The sequence below is a fragment of the Neomonachus schauinslandi genome, chromosome 15 (assembly GCF_002201575.2).
Source record: "Neomonachus schauinslandi chromosome 15, ASM220157v2, whole genome shotgun sequence".
Lineage (NCBI taxonomy): Eukaryota > Metazoa > Chordata > Mammalia > Carnivora > Phocidae > Neomonachus > Neomonachus schauinslandi.
The window spans coordinates 28,652,992-28,673,714 of NC_058417.1; the positions used below are offsets into that span (position 1 = coordinate 28,652,992).

Genomic DNA, 20,723 nt, shown 5'->3' on the forward strand with positions numbered 1-20,723 from the left:
TCGGGAGAGCCAGCGCTCAGCTGGGCGCAGACTTTCTGCAGGCCAGCTGGGACTCGGAGTTGAAGAGCATTACTACTGCAGGAGCAGCAGAGGGAGAGGCAGACCAGCAGCCTTCACCTACCCCCACCCCGTCCTCTAAGTGAGGAACATCCAAGACCCTCCTACCTCCCGAATGATCTGCTTCTGCATCCACGGTCCATCTGTCCTCATTCCCCAAGTCTGATAGCTCCCCCTTCAGCACCCCATTGCTGAAGGGCACAGTACTTTCTAGCAGCGGCGGCGGGGAGATGGCCTTGCTCCTGGGGCTTGAGTTGGTGTCTGTACACGAGTCTTCAAGCCCCGAAGTGCTGATGGAATCTGAGCACTGCTCAGAGGCCACTGAAGGGGCCTCCTGGCTGGTGTCAGAAGTGCAGGGGATGCATCCGGCATTTTCCACCAGGACTCGGGCTTCATCTAGCAACTCTCCCTGGGGGACGGCTGGAGGTGGGCAAGGCGCCAGGGAGATGTGGTGTGTGGAGTTCTTTGGCTTCCTGTCCTTGGTGGGGCTGGACAGAGGGCTGCTCAGGCAGCTCCTGTAGGTCTTTGGTGGTGGCGGGTCCTCTGCGGGCAGGTGTGGCGAGGGGAGCACGGCGTCTGTGGCGGAGGCCGCGGAGTCCTCGGTGGCTGGAGTGGGCTCCTCAGCATCTTGCCCCGGGGCAGGTTTCTGGCAGACCGGCACACAGCTCTCCTCCTTCTGCCCTTGGAGCTGACCAGCTGAAGCCTGATACACCTGATCCGCAATCCTGCCCACGGTGGTGGCCAGCACCTCTTCAGTTGCCTCCAAGATCACTCTGGAGATGATCTGGTAGGCAGCCTGCTCGATCTTCTCAGTTTGCTCCACAGTCTCTTTGCCTGGCCCCCCTGTGCCATCTGCGTGGCAGGCTCCGCCGCTGACCCGTGGCGCCAGCAGCTCGTCATCCTCCATCAGCTCCGTGTGAGCCGATTCGATGAGGCTGCTCAGCAGCTTCCCCACCGCATCCTCCTCCTCCTCCGTCTGTGGCGGGCTGCCCTTCCCGTTCTCCCCCGCTGCTCCCGAGGGAGCGGGGCTGGGCGCCTTGCTGCTCTCCGATTCAGAGTCGGGCTCCAGGGACAGCACACCCTCTTCCAGCACGCCTTCCCCTGACACTGCGTCACCGGTGCCTTCGGCCCCCCCAGTCTCTCTCGGCTTCTCTTGGGGGGCCACAGCCTGGCCCTGCCAACCCCGCCCTCCTGTCGCACTGAACGGGGACTCTCGCTTGCACACCTCGGCCGCGTCGTGGGGGAAAGGAACACTCTTTGGGGTCGGGAGGGGACACTCTGGAGGAACGGACCCGGCTTCATCACCCGTTAGGGCTAGCTCCACCTTTGCACTCTCATCTCTGCGTGTTCCTGGTCGAAATCTCATGTCTGTGGTGTTAGGAAGGCTGCCTGAGGACTCAGACCTGCGACAGGTTGGATGTGGCCGCAGCAAGGCTGGGGGCTCTGTGGGAGGCTTGCTCACGGTAGACGGCTCCTTTTCCGCCGGCAGTCCGACGCTGGGGGGCGTGGACACTACTCCAGGACAGGGGTCCTCCCTGGGGCGTGGCTCTTTGATGGCACAGCCAGCCCTCAGCTCCACAGCGCTGGCCTCCACCTGTCTGTCCTGGCTGCTGACATGCTTTTTACGAGAGAAAAACCACCACCAGCCGAGGACTGCTAGCATTCCAGGCAATGCCAAGGGGAAAAGTGAACGGAATTGGATGGCCATCCCGGAGGCCTAAAGAAATTATACCTGGAGAGGAGGAGAGAGAGGGATGCTATGAGTGCCAAGTAGGGGGATCCTGATGTCACTGCACAAGAAAGATAACCAGCTGCTCTCTCTCCCCTCCCCTGCCCCTGGAAGGGGTATCCCTCCCCCTGCTTGTCCCCACAGCGTGATCCACTAGAGGCGGGTAGGCAGGGAGATAAGCCCCCTTCTGCTCCCTCGTCCATGCACACTCCCTTGAAACAAGATGAGCCTTCTCTTGGACCCAAATCCCTTCCTTCATCACTTCTCAATGCCAAATTCCATGCTGCCCCAAGGGGATAGTGTGTTTAGTGTTTTAGTTCTCTAAACTCCCAGAAACTTATCTATTCAGGTGACATTGGAGTTTTGTTTTTTGGTTTTTTTTTGAGAGAGAGAGAGAGCACGCAGGGGAGAGGGAGAGGGAGAGAGAATCTCAAGCAGACTCCCCACTGAGTGCAGAGCCCAACGTGGGGCTCAATCGCACAACCCTGAGAGTTCACGACCTGAGCCAAAATCAAGTCAGACGCTTAACCAACTGAACCACCCAGGTGCCCCGACATTGGAGTATATTTAAAGACCCGTGAAACCACATGTATGTATGTCCCTCACATTACCCACAAAACTGTAAGTCAATGAAACAGTTATGCAGCAAGAAAGCATTGGAACAAAGGAGGAGTAAGAATTCAAAAGGATGAGGGGGAGGCTCCAAGCTGAGGGACCAGCAAAACATACAGTGGCAAGGAATTGGTCATGCTTGCAGAATCAAGTTGCTCAGTGGACTCAGTGAGGGTTCTGGGGCCTCCCTGTGGAATCTGGACTTTATCCTGTAGGCAGCAGAGAACCAGCGGAGGTCTGCAAGGCACATGCACCAAACTGTGTTCCCAGGTGATCCGGGAAACAGGAGGGACAGCATTATCCATCGACAGGAACCCGGACACCTAAGTCAATTGGGTCCGGGCCAGGAGACATAATAAAGGGCCAGGAGCAGGCAGCAGACACGTAAAGGAGATAGGAACCTCAGTTTTCTTCCTCTTAAGATGGGGACATAGCTCATAAAGCATGGTTGGTACGAGGATTAGTTGAGATATGTATTAAGTGCTATGCAAAGCTGGGTTAGCTCTCTTTAGAGGTTTGTGACAGACTTATTTTAGAATGCTTATAATTCAGTACCTCCCATGCCAGTAAATTTTATTCTGTCTGCAAAAAATCACAAGCCTTCTTAAAACCAAAAATCCTCCACTGATATGTGAATTATACCTTAATTTGGGTTTGTGTTTTATCGTGCTTAATTTGGATTTATGCTTCCACTGGGAACCACTGCTCTAGGACTCTGCTTCTCAAAGGGCGGTCTACGGTCCAGAAGCAGTGAGCATCACCTGGGAACCTGCTAGAAATACAGCCCCATCCCAGACCTACTAAATCATAAGCTGCATTTTAACAAGACCCCCAGGGGATTCACAAACACATTAGAGTTAGTGAAGAACACTGGGAAACATGTTCTGCCCCAAAGTGAGGGGGTGGGGAAAGCTATAAACCTTCTAATATTTGAAAGTAAATCCGTGGGACTGGAAAATATCAAGCAGAGCTAAGCAGTGGCCAGGCTCAGAAGATCCTATCAATCCCTCTAGGCAAAAAGTTCGATGACACTCCTCACAACTTCACATTCAAACACAGAACCTCACTAAATGCTCTCCCTTGTATCACTTAATCCTCAACCACCTGGTCTGGAATGTATTGCCATCATCAAGGTTAAAATAGCTCAAGGTCGGCAGGGCACCTGGTGACTCAGTCGGTTAAGCGTTCCACTTAATCTCAGCTCAGGTCTCGATCTCAGGGTCCTGAGCTCAAGCCCCGAGCTGGGCTCCATGTTGGGCATGAAGTCTACTTAAATTAAAACAAAACAAAAAAACCTCAAGGTCAGGGCACCTGGCTGGCTCAGTCAGTGGCGCATGTGACTCTTGATCTTGGGGTCACAAGTTTGAGCCCCAAGGTGGGTGTAGGTATTACTTAAATACTCAAAAAGAAAGAAAAAAAAAAAAAAAGCTCAAGGTCATACAGCCAAGGACCTGAACTCGGGTTCTATTCCACATAAGTGATAGAGAAGTAGGCTGAGCTCACGTACGGACGTGGAAAAACTGCTGTGACACAGAAAATAAAAGCTGTAGACCACCCTACATGGAACGTCTATGTCCACATAATCCTACTGAAAAACCAGGAAGGATACATGCCAAGCCTTTCAGTTGTAGGAGAGGAGACGGTTTTGCGCATTGATCCTGTATCCTACAACCTTACTGACCTCATTTATTAGTTCCAGTCGTTTTTTTTCTTATCTGCTAATATAAAGATAAAAATCTTATCTGCTAATCTAAGATAAAAATCTCTTCCTTTTGGGGAGAGAGATTTAAACTTCTGTCTCAGTGGTTCTCCAACTTAGTGGCACACAGAATCACTTGGGAAGTTTTTAAAATCCCAAGGCCAAGGTGGCACCCAAATCAATGAAATCATAATCTCTGAGGGTCAGACCAAGGTACCAGGTTTTTTGGTTTGTTTGGTTGGGGGCTGGTGTTTAAGATTTTTCTATTTTTTAAGTAATCTCTACACCCAACATTGGGCTCGAACTCACAACCCCAAGACCAAGAGTCGCACGTTCCACTGACTGAGCCAGCCAGGTGCCCCAACCCAGGTGATTCCAATGTACACTCAAGTTAGAGAACCACTTTCCTGGAACAATGTGCCCAAACCCCAAGAAGTGGTAGATTACATTAGGGTGTTTGCTTTGTATTCAACGTCTTCCGCATAAAAATAAAATCTGAGAAGGGACAGAGGCTTTGGGGGAAGGGTGCTCTCAGGATAAGGCAGTATGCCTGTGACATGGCCTACAGTCAGATCAGTCCCACCCAACAGGTGACCTGCAACAGTAAGTGTGGCTGCGTCTCAACCTGGGTTCTCCTCTTGCCAGTCAATTTAGATTCCGATTCCTTACTAACTAGACAATCTCATTTCAGCAGGGTTTAGAGTTACGATTCCCATGGTCTTCTACCAATTCTCTGATCTCAGGAACAAGATTCCATGCAATGGGGTAGAGAGGAAGATAAAGAATCCTAGGGCTTAACAACCCATAGACAGCAGTCTCCTGTTTTACACACCAAGAGCCCAAGGCCAAACTCAAATTGAGGTGTGTAAGGAGGGAGTTGCTACCCAAGATACAAAGTGCCTCTCACCCCCTTGGTACTAGAAGTTGATCCTAAGGGCCCAGCAGTTGACCCCCGTTTCACCTCTGGAGATTCCAGGAACCAGCTGTAAGGCAGAGGCCCACACTCAGGCATACCCTCCCAGCCTGGCTTTGGTCCTGCACCCTTGTTGATCCACACTACAACCCATACCCTGGCCCCCCGTGTCACTGTCCCCCAGCCCCCACTTCATCCCTTCTTCTCCGGACCTAGTTCACACCGAGCACAGGACCAGTCACCTGGGGCCACAACACTGCTCTGCAGCTTGTCAGGATACCTCCACCCACTCACCCACCTAACCCTCCCCACCCCGGCCCACTCATTCCCCAGGGATGGAGGCTCTGAGCCCCCAAACCCACCCTCCACGGCCCTCCAAAGACAGTCGGCTGTAGCTACATGGCTAATTACAGCTCGGGAAACAGTTTCGGCAGCAGTTCCAAGGCGGATGCCTCCTGCTGTTATGGCACGAGGGCCCCCGAGAAAGTGTACCCTGACACGGCATCACCCAACCCAGAGAATACTGAATGCCCCACCTGGATCCCCAGTGCCCACCACTCCCCCCAGCTCCCACTAGAGCTGGAGAGTCAGAAGGATCCCTGCTCCTCCAGGGAAAGCCCTTTTCTCCATGAGGACCTCTGGGGACAGGAAGTGCCCAACTCAAGTGCTCCCACAAATTGAGGGAAGAGGTAGGAGATCCCCAGACAGAAGGGTTGCTTTGTTTTCTTCCTTGCTACCTGGGGGCTGTGATTAGGGATATTAGCCATCTCCACCAAGAACAGAGCCAAGAGCCAAGAGCCCATAGGATCAGCAGCCGCCCCATCCAAAGGAGCCTCGGGGGGTCTCACTGAAGGCACCACTGCCTGGAGGTACTGCTCACGGAGCGCCAGGTGACTGAAGCCCCCACATCCCCCCAGTCATGAGAAGTCCCTCCCTTCCTCAGCCCTTCACTTCCAAGGGTCTTACCGGAGCCAATCTCACCTCAGACTTCTTGTGACTCAGGAGGGTGCCGTTTTCCCTGCTTTACATTGTCTGATAGGCCTAGACAGGTGCTCTAAGAGGCCCCAACCTTTCCTGAATCCTCAGACAGGGCCGCCTTGACCTGTGCATTCACACATAGGCCCACATGCACAGATGTGCACGCTTCAGCCTACCTTCCTTCTCTGGGAACAGACTCTTGAGTTGCTCTCTTTGCCCTGGTTTTTGGGTTGTTGTTTTCTGTAAAAAACCTAACTTCGAGATATAAGTGGCATTTAACACCGTTGGTCTAATAGCCTTCACACTCACAAGCTAATTGAAGGCAGCCACCTCCCCCAGGGCCTCCCCCTCCCGAGGCCCCAGACACTCAGGCAAGCCAGAGAAAAGCCTTGCAGAAGGATGCAGAGCCCTGCCTGAGGGTTGGTGGGGAGGAGAAGTGGCTATTTTGAATCTGCTGGAATAGCTGCCTGCTTATTTTTAGCAGGCCCATTTGCCCAGGAATAGATGCACGCTGGCTGGCTGTCCAGTGGTCACAGAGAGCCGAAGGCAGGCACGTGCCATGGCCCCACAAAGCCTTAGGTTCACCTGCTCTGTCCAGGTTCTAAAAGGATTCCTTTCCTTTCTCCCAGAGGAACCTGCAGCTTCTCAGAAAAGCTTACCTCTGGAGAATTAACGGCCTCACTCCCAGCACCAATGACCAACCCAGTTACTGCAGTCTAGAGCCTTCTGCTAAACAAAACAAATTTCTGGGAACAGTACAAACAGTGTTGGTCCCAGTGACTAAGCCCATTTGGCTGCAGTTATTGTGGGAAAAAAAGAGCTGCATATAATTAATTGATGGGAAAGTTGATCATAACAACAAGCACTTAGGAGTGAAGTGGCTATCAAGTCCACTGTGGACTTGGGCCTGGTCAGTGAAGTCACATCGACTTAGCATTCTGAATGGACTTTTATATACCGCCCCCCTCAAGTGGAAATTTGAATATTTCCATTATTCCAGGGTTATGTGTTCACATTACCAAAGACTATCCCCAGGTGTCCAAGACACTCCATCTCCAGAATGCCCAGCCCGTCAAGTTGTTGCTGAGGGGCTTTTCCCCTTGCAGGGGGTTCTTCAAAGGAGAGGAAAGAGCTACATGATGCAGAACCTTTAGCACTTGCTGCCACTGCATTCAGGAAGAGCAGCAGGCTGTGGGCCAGGCCAAGGTCCCCCTCCCATTCCACCCCCACTAGTGGAGGAAGACCACACACACAGAGGTCTGTGCAAGACCACAAGAGGGCCTCCTGGTTTCTCATCAGGTTGAGGCTACACACATACATTCACTCATGTAATAATTCACACATAAATATGTTTAAGATGCTGCAAGAAAAAAAGATTCTGTCCACCAGAAGCTCATAACACGTACTGAAGAATCTGTGTGTATGTGTTGCTCTCTCACACATACACCTGCACCAAGCTGAGCCCAATTTCAGAAGCAGGCAAACAGAACCCGAAGAAGCCTGTCTCAGAGGCAGCCAGAATTTGCTCAGGTTGAAAGGGTGGGTTAATGACATAAATTAAGGTTCTCAACCCAAGCTGCCTTTGGGGGTAGAAGGGAGGGGCAAGTCCCAGAGCAGAGCAGAGCAGAGCAGGACAAGTCCTGGGAGCCGAGGCTGAAGAGCTGGTAGGGGGCCAGACAAAAGAAGTGGACCTTTACTGTCAAGGCAATGGGGGCAAGCGGCAGCAGTTGAAACACGGCCAAAGCAGAGCAGGTCACAAGAGGCAAAGGCCCAGGTGATCTCCAAGTGGCGACTACAGTCCAATATTGGCGGCTACTTACTCACTTGAAATGTGACCCATGTAACTGAGAAACAGAATTTTAAATTTTATTTAATATTAATTTAAATTTAAATAGCCACATACAGCTGGTGGCTACCTACAAGACAGCACAGTCCTAGAGGGTGTTCCGAGCAGACCGGAAACAAACACAAGAGCTGGGTAAATGCTGTGACAGCCAGGGCCTACCTTGTTGGGCGGTGTCTGGTGCTGTCCCTGAGGGGGGAGGACGATGGTAAGCTGGGCCACTCACCCTCAGCAGCACGGCTGGGGCCCAGGAATCAGAGTGCTGGAGCCATGCCTCAGGGATGTAGGTCTCAGCCCAGCCCTGATGTTCAAACAGTTGTTACCTTCATCTGTAGGGGGCCTGTGTGGGCTGTGACTCACGTTGGCACCCTAAAGATTCCAAATTAGCTCACAGTGGGGCTGTGAGGTCCCATACTGTCCTCCACACCCTTCATTGTGATGGCCCCACAGAGCAGCCAGGTGAGGCACCGTGGCCCCAGCCCCACTCCCTGTTCTCAGTAGATCAGCTGTCCAAAAGTCACAGACCACTTCCTGGGCTGCTCTCCAGGAAGCTGGAGGCTTAACCCAGTACCGTCTGGGTGGGAGCACCTGCTCAGTGAAGCCTTTTCCAGCCAAAATGGACACCCAGAGCCCAATCCCAGGAGCTCCAGGTAAGAAGAGCCAGAAGCAAAAAATCCCCTCTCTGGACATGGTCTCAAGTTAAGAGATGTTTCTCCTCTAGTTCAATTACAAATTAAACTAACTCCCAGTCTGGAAAACTTGGTAAAAACTCCATACAAAGGTGACATGCCCAGTCTCCCTTGCTCTCCTGACCAAGTATCTGGCAGATCCAGTCTCATTAGGTTTCAAATGATAAAAAAAGGCGGGGGGGGGGGGGGGGGGGGGGGGAGGGATCAGTATTTTCTACAAAGGTCTTCCCATTGTTTCATCTGGGGAGTAGGAATGTGGTTTTCAAAGTTTCTGTGGTTTTCAAAAACTTTAAACAACTATGTCACATCCATCCTGTCCCTCATCCTCAGCTCTTGGCAACCAGCTTGCTTTACCGGTAAATTCTGACAGATTTCTGAGGATAGTGATAAAGCAGGTGCCAAGGAAGTGTTCCTAGGTACACAGAGTTCCCGCCCATGACCACAGAACACTACCCAAGACTGCCCAAAATAGGAAGTTGTGCTCTGACAACAAGCATCCCCCAAAAAGCTAATGAAGCTAATGAAGAGGACACACTCCTTTAGAAGGAATCAGAAAGGATGGTGTGAGGCAAGCAGCCCTTCGCGCCACCACCTCAGGTGAGGAGAGTGACAGGTGTGACACTGACTTTCCAAATGGCAGACAGTGGAATACTACCAGCTCAGAAATCACATTAAGGCCTAAGGTCACTTCTATCCAACAAATCTTTATGAGCACCTACAGGTACAAAGCACAGCAGAACACAGAAATGAAACAGACAGAACGTACTTTCGAGGCACTTTCAAGTCTCAACAGTTTCTTTTGGGGCCAAAAAAAAAAAAAAAAACCAATGACCTTCTTCAATGGGCCTGTTGGTACCACCCTCTGCCACTGACCAACGGACAATTTTGGTCCAAGAGTCAGGCAAGTATCCTGGCTGGGGTGGGGGACAAACAGGAATCAGGCTGCCAGCTTCCACAGATTAGAATGTTCTAATGTCCTGGGGTGGAGAGGTTGTTAGCCTGAATGCCAGCACTGTGAGAGCCAAGAGGGCTTGGGTTGTCCCATTCAATATGCAGATTTTCGTTCCATACCCATTTTCCTCAGCACCTGATGCCCAAATCCAGACCCCTCTCATTCAAACTATTCCATAAAGTGAAACCAGATACTCTGCTGGCAGGGTGAAAGGCTTGCAGGCGCCTCCTTGTCTTTGCTGACTTCCCACCAAGTCTTGGGCCACACCCCAAACCCATGCCTTCAGAAGGACTTGTCCTTGTCTGTTAGGACCAAGTCAGCCTGCTTCTTGTTGGCTGCTTACCCTCCCCCATTTTTTCTCAGCAAGCTCCTGAAAGATGGGCTCCACCAAGACAAGGGAGTAAACCAAGAAAGGAGGGGGCACCCATGCACAAAGCAACACCAAAGAAGGGAAGCATGGAGTCCCAGGATGAAGGGGAAGCAGAGCAAGGGAGAGGGGTGCTTCCCAGGAGCAGCATGAACAGCTGAGCACCTGCTGTGTTGAGCACAATGAGGCGCTCTGAGAGCAACCGCCAAGGCACAGTGAAGAGCTGGAGATGGGATGAGACACAGACAACAGAGTGAAAGAAATACTCCAGCGGGGTGGGGGGAGGACACGAGAAAGGAAATATGGAAAACCAAGAACTTTGAGGCCATAAGCAATATTTACAGCATAATATACACTCTCAACAGCAGCCTGACCAGAAGCTGTGCTAGCTTCCTCTGTATCAAGAAGATGAGGGGAGGAAAAAAGTGTAGGAATGAGTCAAGTCCTTACCTTCCAGAGTAGAAAAACAAATCAGGTAACATAAAAAAAAAAAAAAAAAGGCAGGCAGGCAAGCAAGGAAAAGCATCCCACTTAGTAATACAGACATAAGTGGCAGGGAGGACAGCCTAGAAGAACTGAGGGCAGCTGCCTCTAGAGGAGAGGCCTGGTCGGCGGAAAGGGCTGTTCTTTCAAAGAATAATTGTGCATAACTTGTGTATCAAATCTTTCTACCAGCAGTGCTTTGATAGAACAAAAAATACATTCTTGGGCACCTGGGTGGCTCAATCAGTTAAGCGTCTGCTTTCAGCTCAGGTCATGATCCCAGGGTCCTGGGATGGAGCCCCACCTCGGGCTCCCTGCTCAGCAGAGAGTTTCCTCCCTCTCCCTCTGCTGCTCCCCCTACTTGTGCTCCCTCTCTCGCTCTAATAAATTAAAAAAAAAAAAAATACATTCTTAACTATTAAATAGCAAGAGATGCTCTATTACCATAGAACTTTAGGATTCTTGTTAACCAGTATAATATGTAGTGAGTGTCAACTCATCTATGTACAAACACGTAATGCTTTTGTTTTCTAGTAACTGAAGTCAATCCTGCTTCAGAGCCCCCCAGCTGCCCTGCTGATCTAACAGTAGTAATCACAAAGAGCAGGGGCTTATTGACGGTAAGACCCTTCCAAGCCAAGGCACTGGGTCTCCCTACCCCACTGAGGTCTAACCAGCATCAAGTAGCAGGACCCCTCAGGGCTAGTCATTTAATAAAGATTTTAATTCCCACTGTGAGCCAGGTTCCACCGGAGAGGGGGCTGAGGTGGTGGAAAGTGCCCTCAGAAAGCAGAGATAGCGGGAGGGGTAGGGAGTCACATTTCAGAGAAGACGCTGTGAAGATACAGCAACCTAACGGGATAAACTTGCAGCCTCTCAAAAGGTATTCAGAGAACTGAGCCTAGGCACCCCTTTTACATAACGAGTTAACTATACTCCTGTGCATCTGGAAGGGTACTAGTTGAGTTAGTCACTCAGTCATGTGTTCCGTAGTTTAGATGGGGAGCCCAGGTTGAGAAGAGCTGGTAAAATGTACCTGGGAGAGAGGGAGCCTCAGACAGAATGGTCAGGGAACGCCTCTCCAAAGGTGGCAGCAGGGCTGGAACAGTGAGGAGCAGCCGTGCCAAGATCTAAGAGGACAGGGAAAGGAGAGGGGGAGAAAGTTCCAGGCAGGGAGATACATGTGCCAAAGTACTAAGGCAGGAACAAACTTGGCTAACTCAAGCGACAGCAACAAGGGGGGAGGTGAAGATGAGGTCGAAGGGCTGCTGCCATAGAAATTGCTCCCCACCATCACCGAGCTGAAGCCCTGCTGAAGGTCAAGAACGCAGAGGGACTGGTTCACCCAACTTCCTCCAGAGAGGAGAACAGACTTGCCCAAAGAGACAAGGGGCTGTAGTTTTGTTTCTTTTTTCTTTTTTTAAAATTTTTTGAATGACGCAGTTTTGAATTTTATTTTTTTAAGAATATTTATTTGAGAGAGAGAGAGAGTATGAGGGGGAGTGAAGGGCAGAGGGAGAAGCAGACTCCGCGCTGAGCAAGAAGCCCGATGTGGGGCTCAATCCCAGGACTCTGGGATCATGACCTGAGCCGAAGGCAGACGCTTAACCAACTGAGCCCCCCAGGTGCCCCTTAAATTTTAAGGGGCTCGAACTCATGACCCTGAGATCAAGTTGCATGCTCTTCCAGCTGAGCCAGCCAGGTGCCCCTGTAGTTTCTTAATTAATAAACAGAAGCAAATTCTGGAATCTATTTCAGAAATAGGGTGCTTCTCTGGCTGGTAGATCAGCAGGTGTATACTACGTGAGTCCAATAGGGGCTCACTTTCTACTTGGAGTTCTCAGCAAATGCGTTTGCCAGGAAGCCCTGCAGTCACACCACTCATTAATTAGCCTTGGAGCCAATGTGAGGCCCTTACTCTAGCCCCCCACCCTCTCAGATGAATCTGTTCCAAGAAGTCAGTCCAGCCCCAGGGAGCAGATGGGAATGGAAGTGCGCGCGCGCACACACACACACACACACACACACCCTTGCTACTTCTTTGAATCAGATTTTGCAAAAACAACCTCGGTCTCCAGCCAACATAAACCATAGGCAACAGAGGGCCTTATACGGCTCGAAGGTTTCTTAATCAGAAAAAGATGGGCTGGAGTTGGCAGCTCCAAGTTAGAGGAAGGGAGGAACAGAAAAAAGGGGGAGAAGACAGGATGGTGGTGAGGAGCAGAATTCATCAAACTCCTTCATATCTCTTCAGCTTCAGTGGCCCCACCAGTGAGAATTCCTAGTAAGGGGCATGGCTCTTACCGCCTCTTGTTTTTGTTTTCGTTTTTAAGCCAGAGGACGCCAGTACTCAGGCTGCCAACAAAACCACAGTTTTACAGAGTTTTTAGTGCCTGTGTGGAGGCCTGCTCTTGAGTCGGGTGACTTCCCATGAAAATGGGATAATGTAATTTACAGAGAAATTGGCCCCTAGGGCACCAAGAGGTCCTGAAACTAGGGCGTTTCCTGGCTCCTGGGCTGCCTGTTATCAGGGCCCTGCCTGGCCCAGGCAGGACTGGGCCTCTGCCACAGATCCAGAACAGAAAAGGCAGCCCCAGGGACCTCTTAGGCAGCCACTGCCCCCCCCCACATCCCATGAGTTTCTAGGGTGACTTTATTCTCTTTCCTCCTGACTGGGAGACAGCAGTAGCGTCCGCACCAGGACCTGCTTGTATGCTGAAACCACATGTACTTGGCCTTCCTAAAGGATGCCACCTGCTAAAAATAGCACACAGCAGAAGCTTGGCTGGGTGGGCCTCACCAAAGTCAAAGGACAAAGCAGGGAGGTTATTCTGAGCACAGCCTTTTCTCGTCAGAGCTCAAGGCACATCAGGGTGCAGGCCTCCTTCCAAGGCTGCTCGGCAAGTCACTCCTGCTCCTTTCTCTGTGGAGGGACAGGAAGGAGGTCTACAGCCTTCAGACCTATCGTCCCAGGCCAAGGCTGGAGGAGAAGGGGTAGGAGTGGCAGTGCAGCGTGCTGAGGGCTGGGCTTCACCAAATCTGTGCCTCCTCCAGCACAGACAAATCAGGCTACTCCCAGGCGACAGCCCGTTGAGGGCTCGGGGATGGGTCTCATGACCTCCATGTGAGGTCTGACAGGCTGCATTATTATGAGCCAAGGAATGAGGGACTTGAGGTTGTCTTTTCAACCAGGTGACTGAGCTACACCAGAGTCTGCAGAGCCGTTTCCAGGCCCTAAGGCACAGCTGTCTTACAAGGCCTACAAGGCTGCCTTAGTCACAGTCATTATTTGTGCCGCTCAAAGGCACTGGAAAGTTGCATAATTTGGAGCTAAAACATGACTTTGGAAAGACAAGAGTGTTAGAGTAGGATCCTGAACTTCAGTTTCCCGTAAAATGAAAACATCCTGTAAAATGGATTACTAATACCTCCATAGGACTGTAATGAGGCTGAGGATTCAAAACACCGAAGAGCTTGACTGTTTGTGGGGTATATCATTTCGATCTTTTAAAAACTCAGTTTCATTTTCCAGATGAGGATGGAAGGATGACAGGGCAGTAAGAAACTGTCTCTAAGCAAGCAGCTAGAGAGAGAACCCTCATCTAAGTGCAAAGCAGCCCTGCGTCCTGGGGTCCGCTTACTTTACTCAGGGGCTCAGCTCCCTCACATGCAAAGGAGAACTACTTTACCTCATAGGTTTGAGATAAAATAAAAAAGGGAACACAGCTGACTCTTGAACACGGGTTTGAATTGCATGGGTCTGCTTGTATGCAGATTTTGGGACATAGTACATTACTGTAAATGTTTTCTCTTCCTTATGATTTTCTTAACATTTTCTTTTCTCTAGCTTGCTTTTTTGTAAGAATACAGTACAGGGGCGCATGGGTAGATCAGTCGTTGGGCGTCTGCCTTTGACTCAAGTCGTGATCCCAGGGTCTGTGATCGGGCTCCCTGCTCCGCGGGAAGCCTGCTTCTCCCTCTCCCACTCCCTCTGCTTGTGTTCCCTCCCTCTCTCGCTGTGTCTCTCTCTGTCAAAAAATAAAATCTTAAAAAAAAAAAAAAATGAATACAGTATAGAACACACATAACATACAAAATATGTGTTCATTTGACTACTATGTTCCCATAAGGCTTCTAGTTGGCGTTAGGCTGTTAGTTCAGTTTCTGGGGAGTCAAAAATTCTACGTGGATTTTTTTTTTTTTTTATTGCACAGGATGGGACCGGGGTGGGGGAGGAGGGGGTGCAGGCTGGTTCCCCTAACCCTCACGTTGTTCAAGGGTCAACTATGGTTTGGGGGAAAAAAAAAAAAAAAAGACCCTCCTAAGATGCCAGGTATACAGTAGGTGCTTAACAGATACCTGTTCTGCATTCTGTGCTGGGTGGCTCCAAGACAAGAGAGCTCTCACATTATATGCCAGTCGAGCAGGCATGCCCAGGACTAGATGAGGGGGTATCTGGAAATAAAGCTCACTCCCCAAAGCTAGCCCCACATCAACACTTCAGGACCACCACTGTGGCCCAACTCTTCCCAAAGTCTTCATAAAAATAGGCCTCCTGGGGCGCCTGGCTCAGATCATAATCCTGAGGTCCTGGGATCGAGCCCCACATCCGGCTCCCTGCTCAGCGGAGAGCCTGCTTCTCCCTCTCCCTGCCACTCTGCCTACTTGTGCTCTCTGTCAAACAAACAAACAAACAAATAAATATCTTAAAAAAAAAAAAAAGAAAGAAAGAAATAGGCCTCCTAACACCCAGATAGACTGGAGGGGCAGAATGAAAACGACGCTTGTTTGTAAGGTGTCTGCGAATCTGGTTCAGCATTGGTCTCCCAGTGGGATCCTGCAGGAAGCCATCAGGTGGGTGAGTGAAGGACCAAGTAGCAAATCTGCTGACATCTGAAGACCAAGGACAGTGGCCTTAGACAACCAGCAAGGGCCTTTAAGATAATAAGTAAGTTTTCAAACCAAAACAGCTTTCTGAGGACTTAGCATCTGCTCCTCCTGATTCAGTGCTCCCATCCCCAGACTCCTCACCATGCTCCTCTTGAGAACCATTTCTTAATTGGTCACTGCCCTCCAAACTGGCAAACCAGAACTTGCTTCTTAACATGCCATAGATAGAGCTGATAAATAATTGTCACCAAAGCTGTGGATTGGTGGACTCTAGAGGACTAAACCCAAACATGTGATGCCTTACAAGGTGAGGCAATTAAGCTTTTACAGTTGGACCAAAGCTAAGACCAGTGCTGTCCAACTAGAACCTTCTGTGATGGTGAAAATGTTCTAGGCCTGCACTGTCCAGTACTGGCCACATGAAGATACTGAGCACTTGAAATGAGACTAATGTCACCAAGGAATGGATTTTTAAATTGTATTTAATGCTCAAAAGTTTTATTTTTTTTTTTAAAGATTTTATTTATTTGACAGAGAGCACAAGCAGGGGGAGCAGCAGAGAGAGAGGGAGAAGCAGACTCCCCAATGAGCAAGGAGCCCGACCTGGGACTAGATCCCAGGACCCTGGGACCACGACCCGAGCCGAAGACAGACGCTTAACCGACTGAGCCACCCACGCGCCCCTGATGCTTAAGTTTAAATTGAACCAGACACACATCACTAGTTGCTACCCTATAGGACAAGGCAGCTCTAGACCCTCTCCCTTAAGGATAGATTTAGGAGATAAGAATAGAGATATAATAAAAAAATAAGGGGTGCCTGACTGGATCAGGGAGGAGCATGCAACTCTTGATCTCAGGGTCGGGAGTTCAAGTCCCATGCTGGGTGTAGTGATTACTTAAATAAATTAAAAACTTAAAAAATATTTAGGACTGTAGCATCTTAGAGCTAAGAGAACTTGAGATGCACTTAAAACAGTGGACTGTGGCATTTTTTTAGTCTTTGACTTACACTATCCACAGAGCCCTGCTTCCTAGCCCAAACACACCCCTCCCCATACACACCCCTGCAGGTAACTCCACCCCGCAGCAGCCCAGAGGCACTCTAAGGAGCAGAATCTCAACACCCTTGATTGATGTTGACCAACCCTCCTTTTAACCAGCTGAAGAAACTGAGACCCCAGAAGGGTTTAGAACCACTGCCAGGTTTCAGCCCTGAAAGCCGCACCCCGTCCTTATCCCCCAAACCAGGGCTCTTGCCAGCTAAACCCAGCGTTGAAACAAGCCTCATTCATGAGCCCTCAGCACTGTACATTTTTACTTCCACGACTCACCTGGGGCTCTGCTTTGTTCCTGAATGTTTGGGCCTCAGTAAGACCGGGCTGAGTGAAGGCAGGCAGCCAGTATTAGCAGATGGGGACAGAATGTTTACTATCAATTGCTGCAAACTACCAAACTGAGCTGTAGAAATGTCCAAAGGGCCAGGATTCAGACAGAATGAAGACCATTTAATAGGAGGAAAAGTAAGGAGAAGGACACCTTGAAAGCTACTTATTACTGAAGGCCAGTCTTCAAAATGCTGCATAACACACACTCCTTCACTGCAACAATCTGCTTAGAAAGCAACAGAAAGATTAGGAGAAAAGCCCACGGATTTGACTATTCCTTCGTTCTTCTCACAAAAGCTCTCCAGAGGACCTAGTTTAAGCACATGCCATACTTGTCAGTATCTCTGCCCCTCAATTTGTATTTATATTAGCCATTGAAACTATCCCGATTGACCTCCAACGTCACCCTCCTCAGTTGTACTCAGAGGTGTGAGAATTAAAGGATCAGGAGGGTATTTGCTTGTAACTCTCCCAGCACAAGACAGTAACTGTCAAGGAAAAGGCATCCTCTAAAATTACAGTTCTCACATCCCCACCAGCTACCTCTCCAGCCGGACTCTGTCCCACTCAAAACACCATCATTGATCCTGTTTTCCACAGCCCAAGTATAAAATCAGGTACTGGAGCCAGGAGCTGCTCCGTGGAGTGCCACATACAATGGGTACTTAATGTTAAATGATCATAAAGGTGAAACCTGCATGAGGCATTACACCAGAAAGGGCTGTGGAAAAAAGAACTTGCCTTAGACAGCCAAGTTTAGGATTTAAATACATCCCACGCAGATTAGCAACTCAAACAGTAGGAGAGGATTTCAGTGGGACAAGAGGCCCAGAGGACCTCTGCCTCCCCAGAGCAGAGGAAAACAGAATGGCAAACAGAAGGTGGTTAACTCATAAACCAAATTGTTGACTTCCTCACAACAGCACAATAGACCAAGATAGAGAGAGGTCCTCTCGTTCTAGACTCACAGGGAAGATTAGGAAGGAGTGGCCTGGGGAGAACGGGCTGGAAGGCACAAGCTGGCCAGGCACATGGGGTGCCCACTCCTCAAAACCCTGAAACGTGCACTCGACCAACTCATGTTGTTGCAGGTTAGAGCCAGGAGGCTGGTAGCAGTGTGGGGAAACCAATTTGCTTTCCTTCCAACCAAGTTTCCAGGTCAGAGGCCAGGGGGAGGGGTATTTTTAATAAAATCCAAATCACTCAAGTGATTCAAGAGAAACTTAACGTTAATCTCAGAGATTCTTTAGGAGGAGGAAAAAAGCAACGCTAGAACAGCCATCATGAACCAGGCACAGTGCCCAGTCTAAAATATAATCTCAATCTGTCTTTAGGATGAGAGGGAACACTGTAAAGGCTAAAACTAGCCTTCACCCATAAACGATGACTATGGCCAGGCCTGGGTCCAAAGCACCACAAATAATTTAGATTACCAGCTAGAGCAAAACAAACTGCTTTAAAATACTGATGCTCAGCAATCTCATACTGGAGCCACAGCCACTTGGCACCTGAGCAGGCCCCTTTGACAACACACACCCATGTGCTCACCCTGCAGTAGCCAAGGGCTGATGTACTTCCTACGAACAGCTGGAAGGAGGAAAGGATATTCATACAAAAGGCTCCAGCGCCTCAGAGGTCTCACTCAAGGGCTTAGATGGGATCAGCTCTCTGCAAATTTTGGGCCATCACCTAGCAATGTGCATGACAACGGAGCCAGCTTAATCCAGGTAGGCACTGAAGCTTCAGTGATTTGCATATCTGTAGGATCAAAAGGCCCTCTTCTATCCTAGAGCCATATTTTGTCTGAGAATACACCCAGGAATTAATAGCCCAAACCCACAAAACTAGTTAGGTGTGAAAGAGGTTAAAGTTCAACACAAAAGCTCCCCCACCAAACATAACTTGTTTCCAGTGCTCAGAAAGTTTTTTAAGTTTTATTTATTTTTTAGTAATCTCTACACAATGTGGGACTCGAACTCACAACCCCAAGATCAAGACTCACATGCTCTCCCTACTGAGCCAGCCAGGGACCCCTCCGAAAGTCTGAAATAATCAGCAGGTGAACCACTTGAATGCCAGAAACAGAGAAATGTGATAAATGATCAAATCATGCTCATGCTACCCTCTACTCATTTCTAAGATGTTCTATGCCTTTAAGAGCAAAGGGGATGGGTGGTGCTTACTAAGAGTCCAAGCTTTGCTTTCTGAATAGAGAGTTAAAAAAAAAAAAAAAGAAAAACTAATTTGGGAAGCACTTGGTTACAACACAGTAAGGTTACTAGTTGCCAGAATTAACAGCTTTTTGTGAATGGTGTTCCTTGATCAGTAATTGCGACAAAGGGGGGGAGGGGGGAGAGGGATAGCAAACCAACAGATACGACCGTACCAGGTGTCCAGCAGCCCAAATTTCCCGGCAGGAGATAAATTTAAACACAAAGTAGCCTGCACTTCAATAGGGAAAAGACAGCTCGCTTAACCTAATTGCTCCGCCCATATGCCCTACCTGGCTTGAGCGGCCTCCACTTACACCTGGAGTGAAGAGCACCGGGTTTCTGTTAGCGGCGGCCGAGCGGGAGGAAGGCACCCGCCAACCTGGGCATCTCGGCAAGAGCGGAAGATCTCGAAACGCCCAGGGCTTCCAGCAGTCCCGGGTCGGTTCGGCACCGCCCACCATCAACAGCGCCTTTCCTTCCCTAAGCCTCCCTAGGAGGGGGATAGGGAGGGACTATACCCTAGGGCACAATGGAACTGGTGAAAGCCTGACTCCGAGGCGTTCAGACCACGTCTTCCCAAGCACATTTTGACCCATAACCCCGAAACTAGCGTGGTCCCTCCACACCCCGGGCCCGGGGGGTGGGGGGTGGGGTGCAGGCGGAGTGTGACACGTGACCCACGCGCCCCAGGGCATGAAGTCAGCGGGCACAACGGGCAGGACAGCCTCCAGCTCTCCCGACACCCTAGAAGGGTCTGCAAATGCTAATCATCTCGAGAGACACCAGGCCTTTGACCTCAGGACCCTAACTCGGTTCAAAAAGTCCCTGCCCCCGAAACAGGGTTCCAATCACCACCGTGTCCTAGCCCATCCTCCGAGTTCCGCAAACCAAGCCTCTTCCCCAGGTTCGCCGCAATGAACTCCCGGGGGCTAGGCTACCTGCACGGGCTTGCCACCGCTGGGCCTAGGTGGGGAGCAACCCAGAGCGAGCTCAAGGGGCCCAGAAGTTGAGTAAGGTTCCTGAAGTGACCATTTCAACTCTAGCCCTTCAGGAGGAAGAAAGGGGTGCCCGCGGGCCTCGGGGCACCTCCTCGCCCTCACGAGCACCTGGCCCTGCCCACAGCCCGCCCCGCCGCCGCTTCTCCCGGGTCAGACTTGGGTACACACGACCTTTGAAAAGTAAACGCGTGTGGCGTTGGGCGACCTTGGGTGGGACGTGCTCGGGTCTATCTCACGGGAGGGTGTGCGCGCTCGGGGAAAGTTAAGCCGCAGAGGGGTGCCCCGGGCGCCGCGTCCTCGCCTCCCCCGGCCCGGAGGACTGTGACGCGCGTAGGGGGCACCACGCGGCCGCAGACCATGGCCCCAGCCGCGCACACGCGACCTGTCAGCGGGAGCCCGCGGGCAGACAACCCTGGCGGGGGAGGACGAGGGGGCGCGCAGGCGACGGCAGCGAAAGGGCCTGCTTGACAGCAGGCGGCGGGCCGGAGCCCCTCCGCACGCGCTCGGCGTCCGCAGCCTCCCGCCTCCAGGACACCTGGAGCGCACGTCGCACACCGCACCTGCACCCTAGACTCCCCAGCGCCCGACGGCGCCGCCCTCGGGGGCCTGGCAGGTGGTCCTCGGGCCAGCCGCCCCGGCGGCCCCAACTCACCAGGTCCTCGGCGACAGTCGGGATGCAGAATTCCTCGCCCGCCGCCGCCCCCCCCCCCCCGGCCCCCGGGCCCAGCAGCCCAGCCCCGTTGCGCCGCGGCCGCTCCCCCACGTGCTCGCCCAGGCCGGAGGAACACAGAGACATTAAATACTGAGGACGCGCAGCTACGTGCCCGCTGCGCGACGCAAGGCCCCGCCCCCCGCCCTGGTGCCCCCGCACCGCCCCACTCACCTGCGCGTGCGCGCCGCCTGCCGCTCGCGC

The 20,723-nt window shown here is 51.1% G+C and overlaps 1 protein-coding gene across 1 annotated transcript in view; it reads right to left on the minus strand.

The window, feature by feature from the left end:
• Positions 1-20,496, minus strand: part of AKAP1 (A-kinase anchoring protein 1) — a 31,930-nt gene extending 11,434 nt beyond the window's left edge. Inside the window, exons 1-2 of the mRNA XM_021704582.2 lie at positions 20,463-20,496; positions 166-1,789 (exon numbers count right to left, since the gene is read on the minus strand). Of these exons, the coding sequence (XP_021560257.1) occupies positions 166-1,765 (1,600 nt within the window). The 5' untranslated portion in view covers positions 1,766-1,789; positions 20,463-20,496. The remainder of the gene's footprint in view (positions 1-165; positions 1,790-20,462) is intronic.
• Positions 20,497-20,723: the final 227 nt, after the last annotated feature.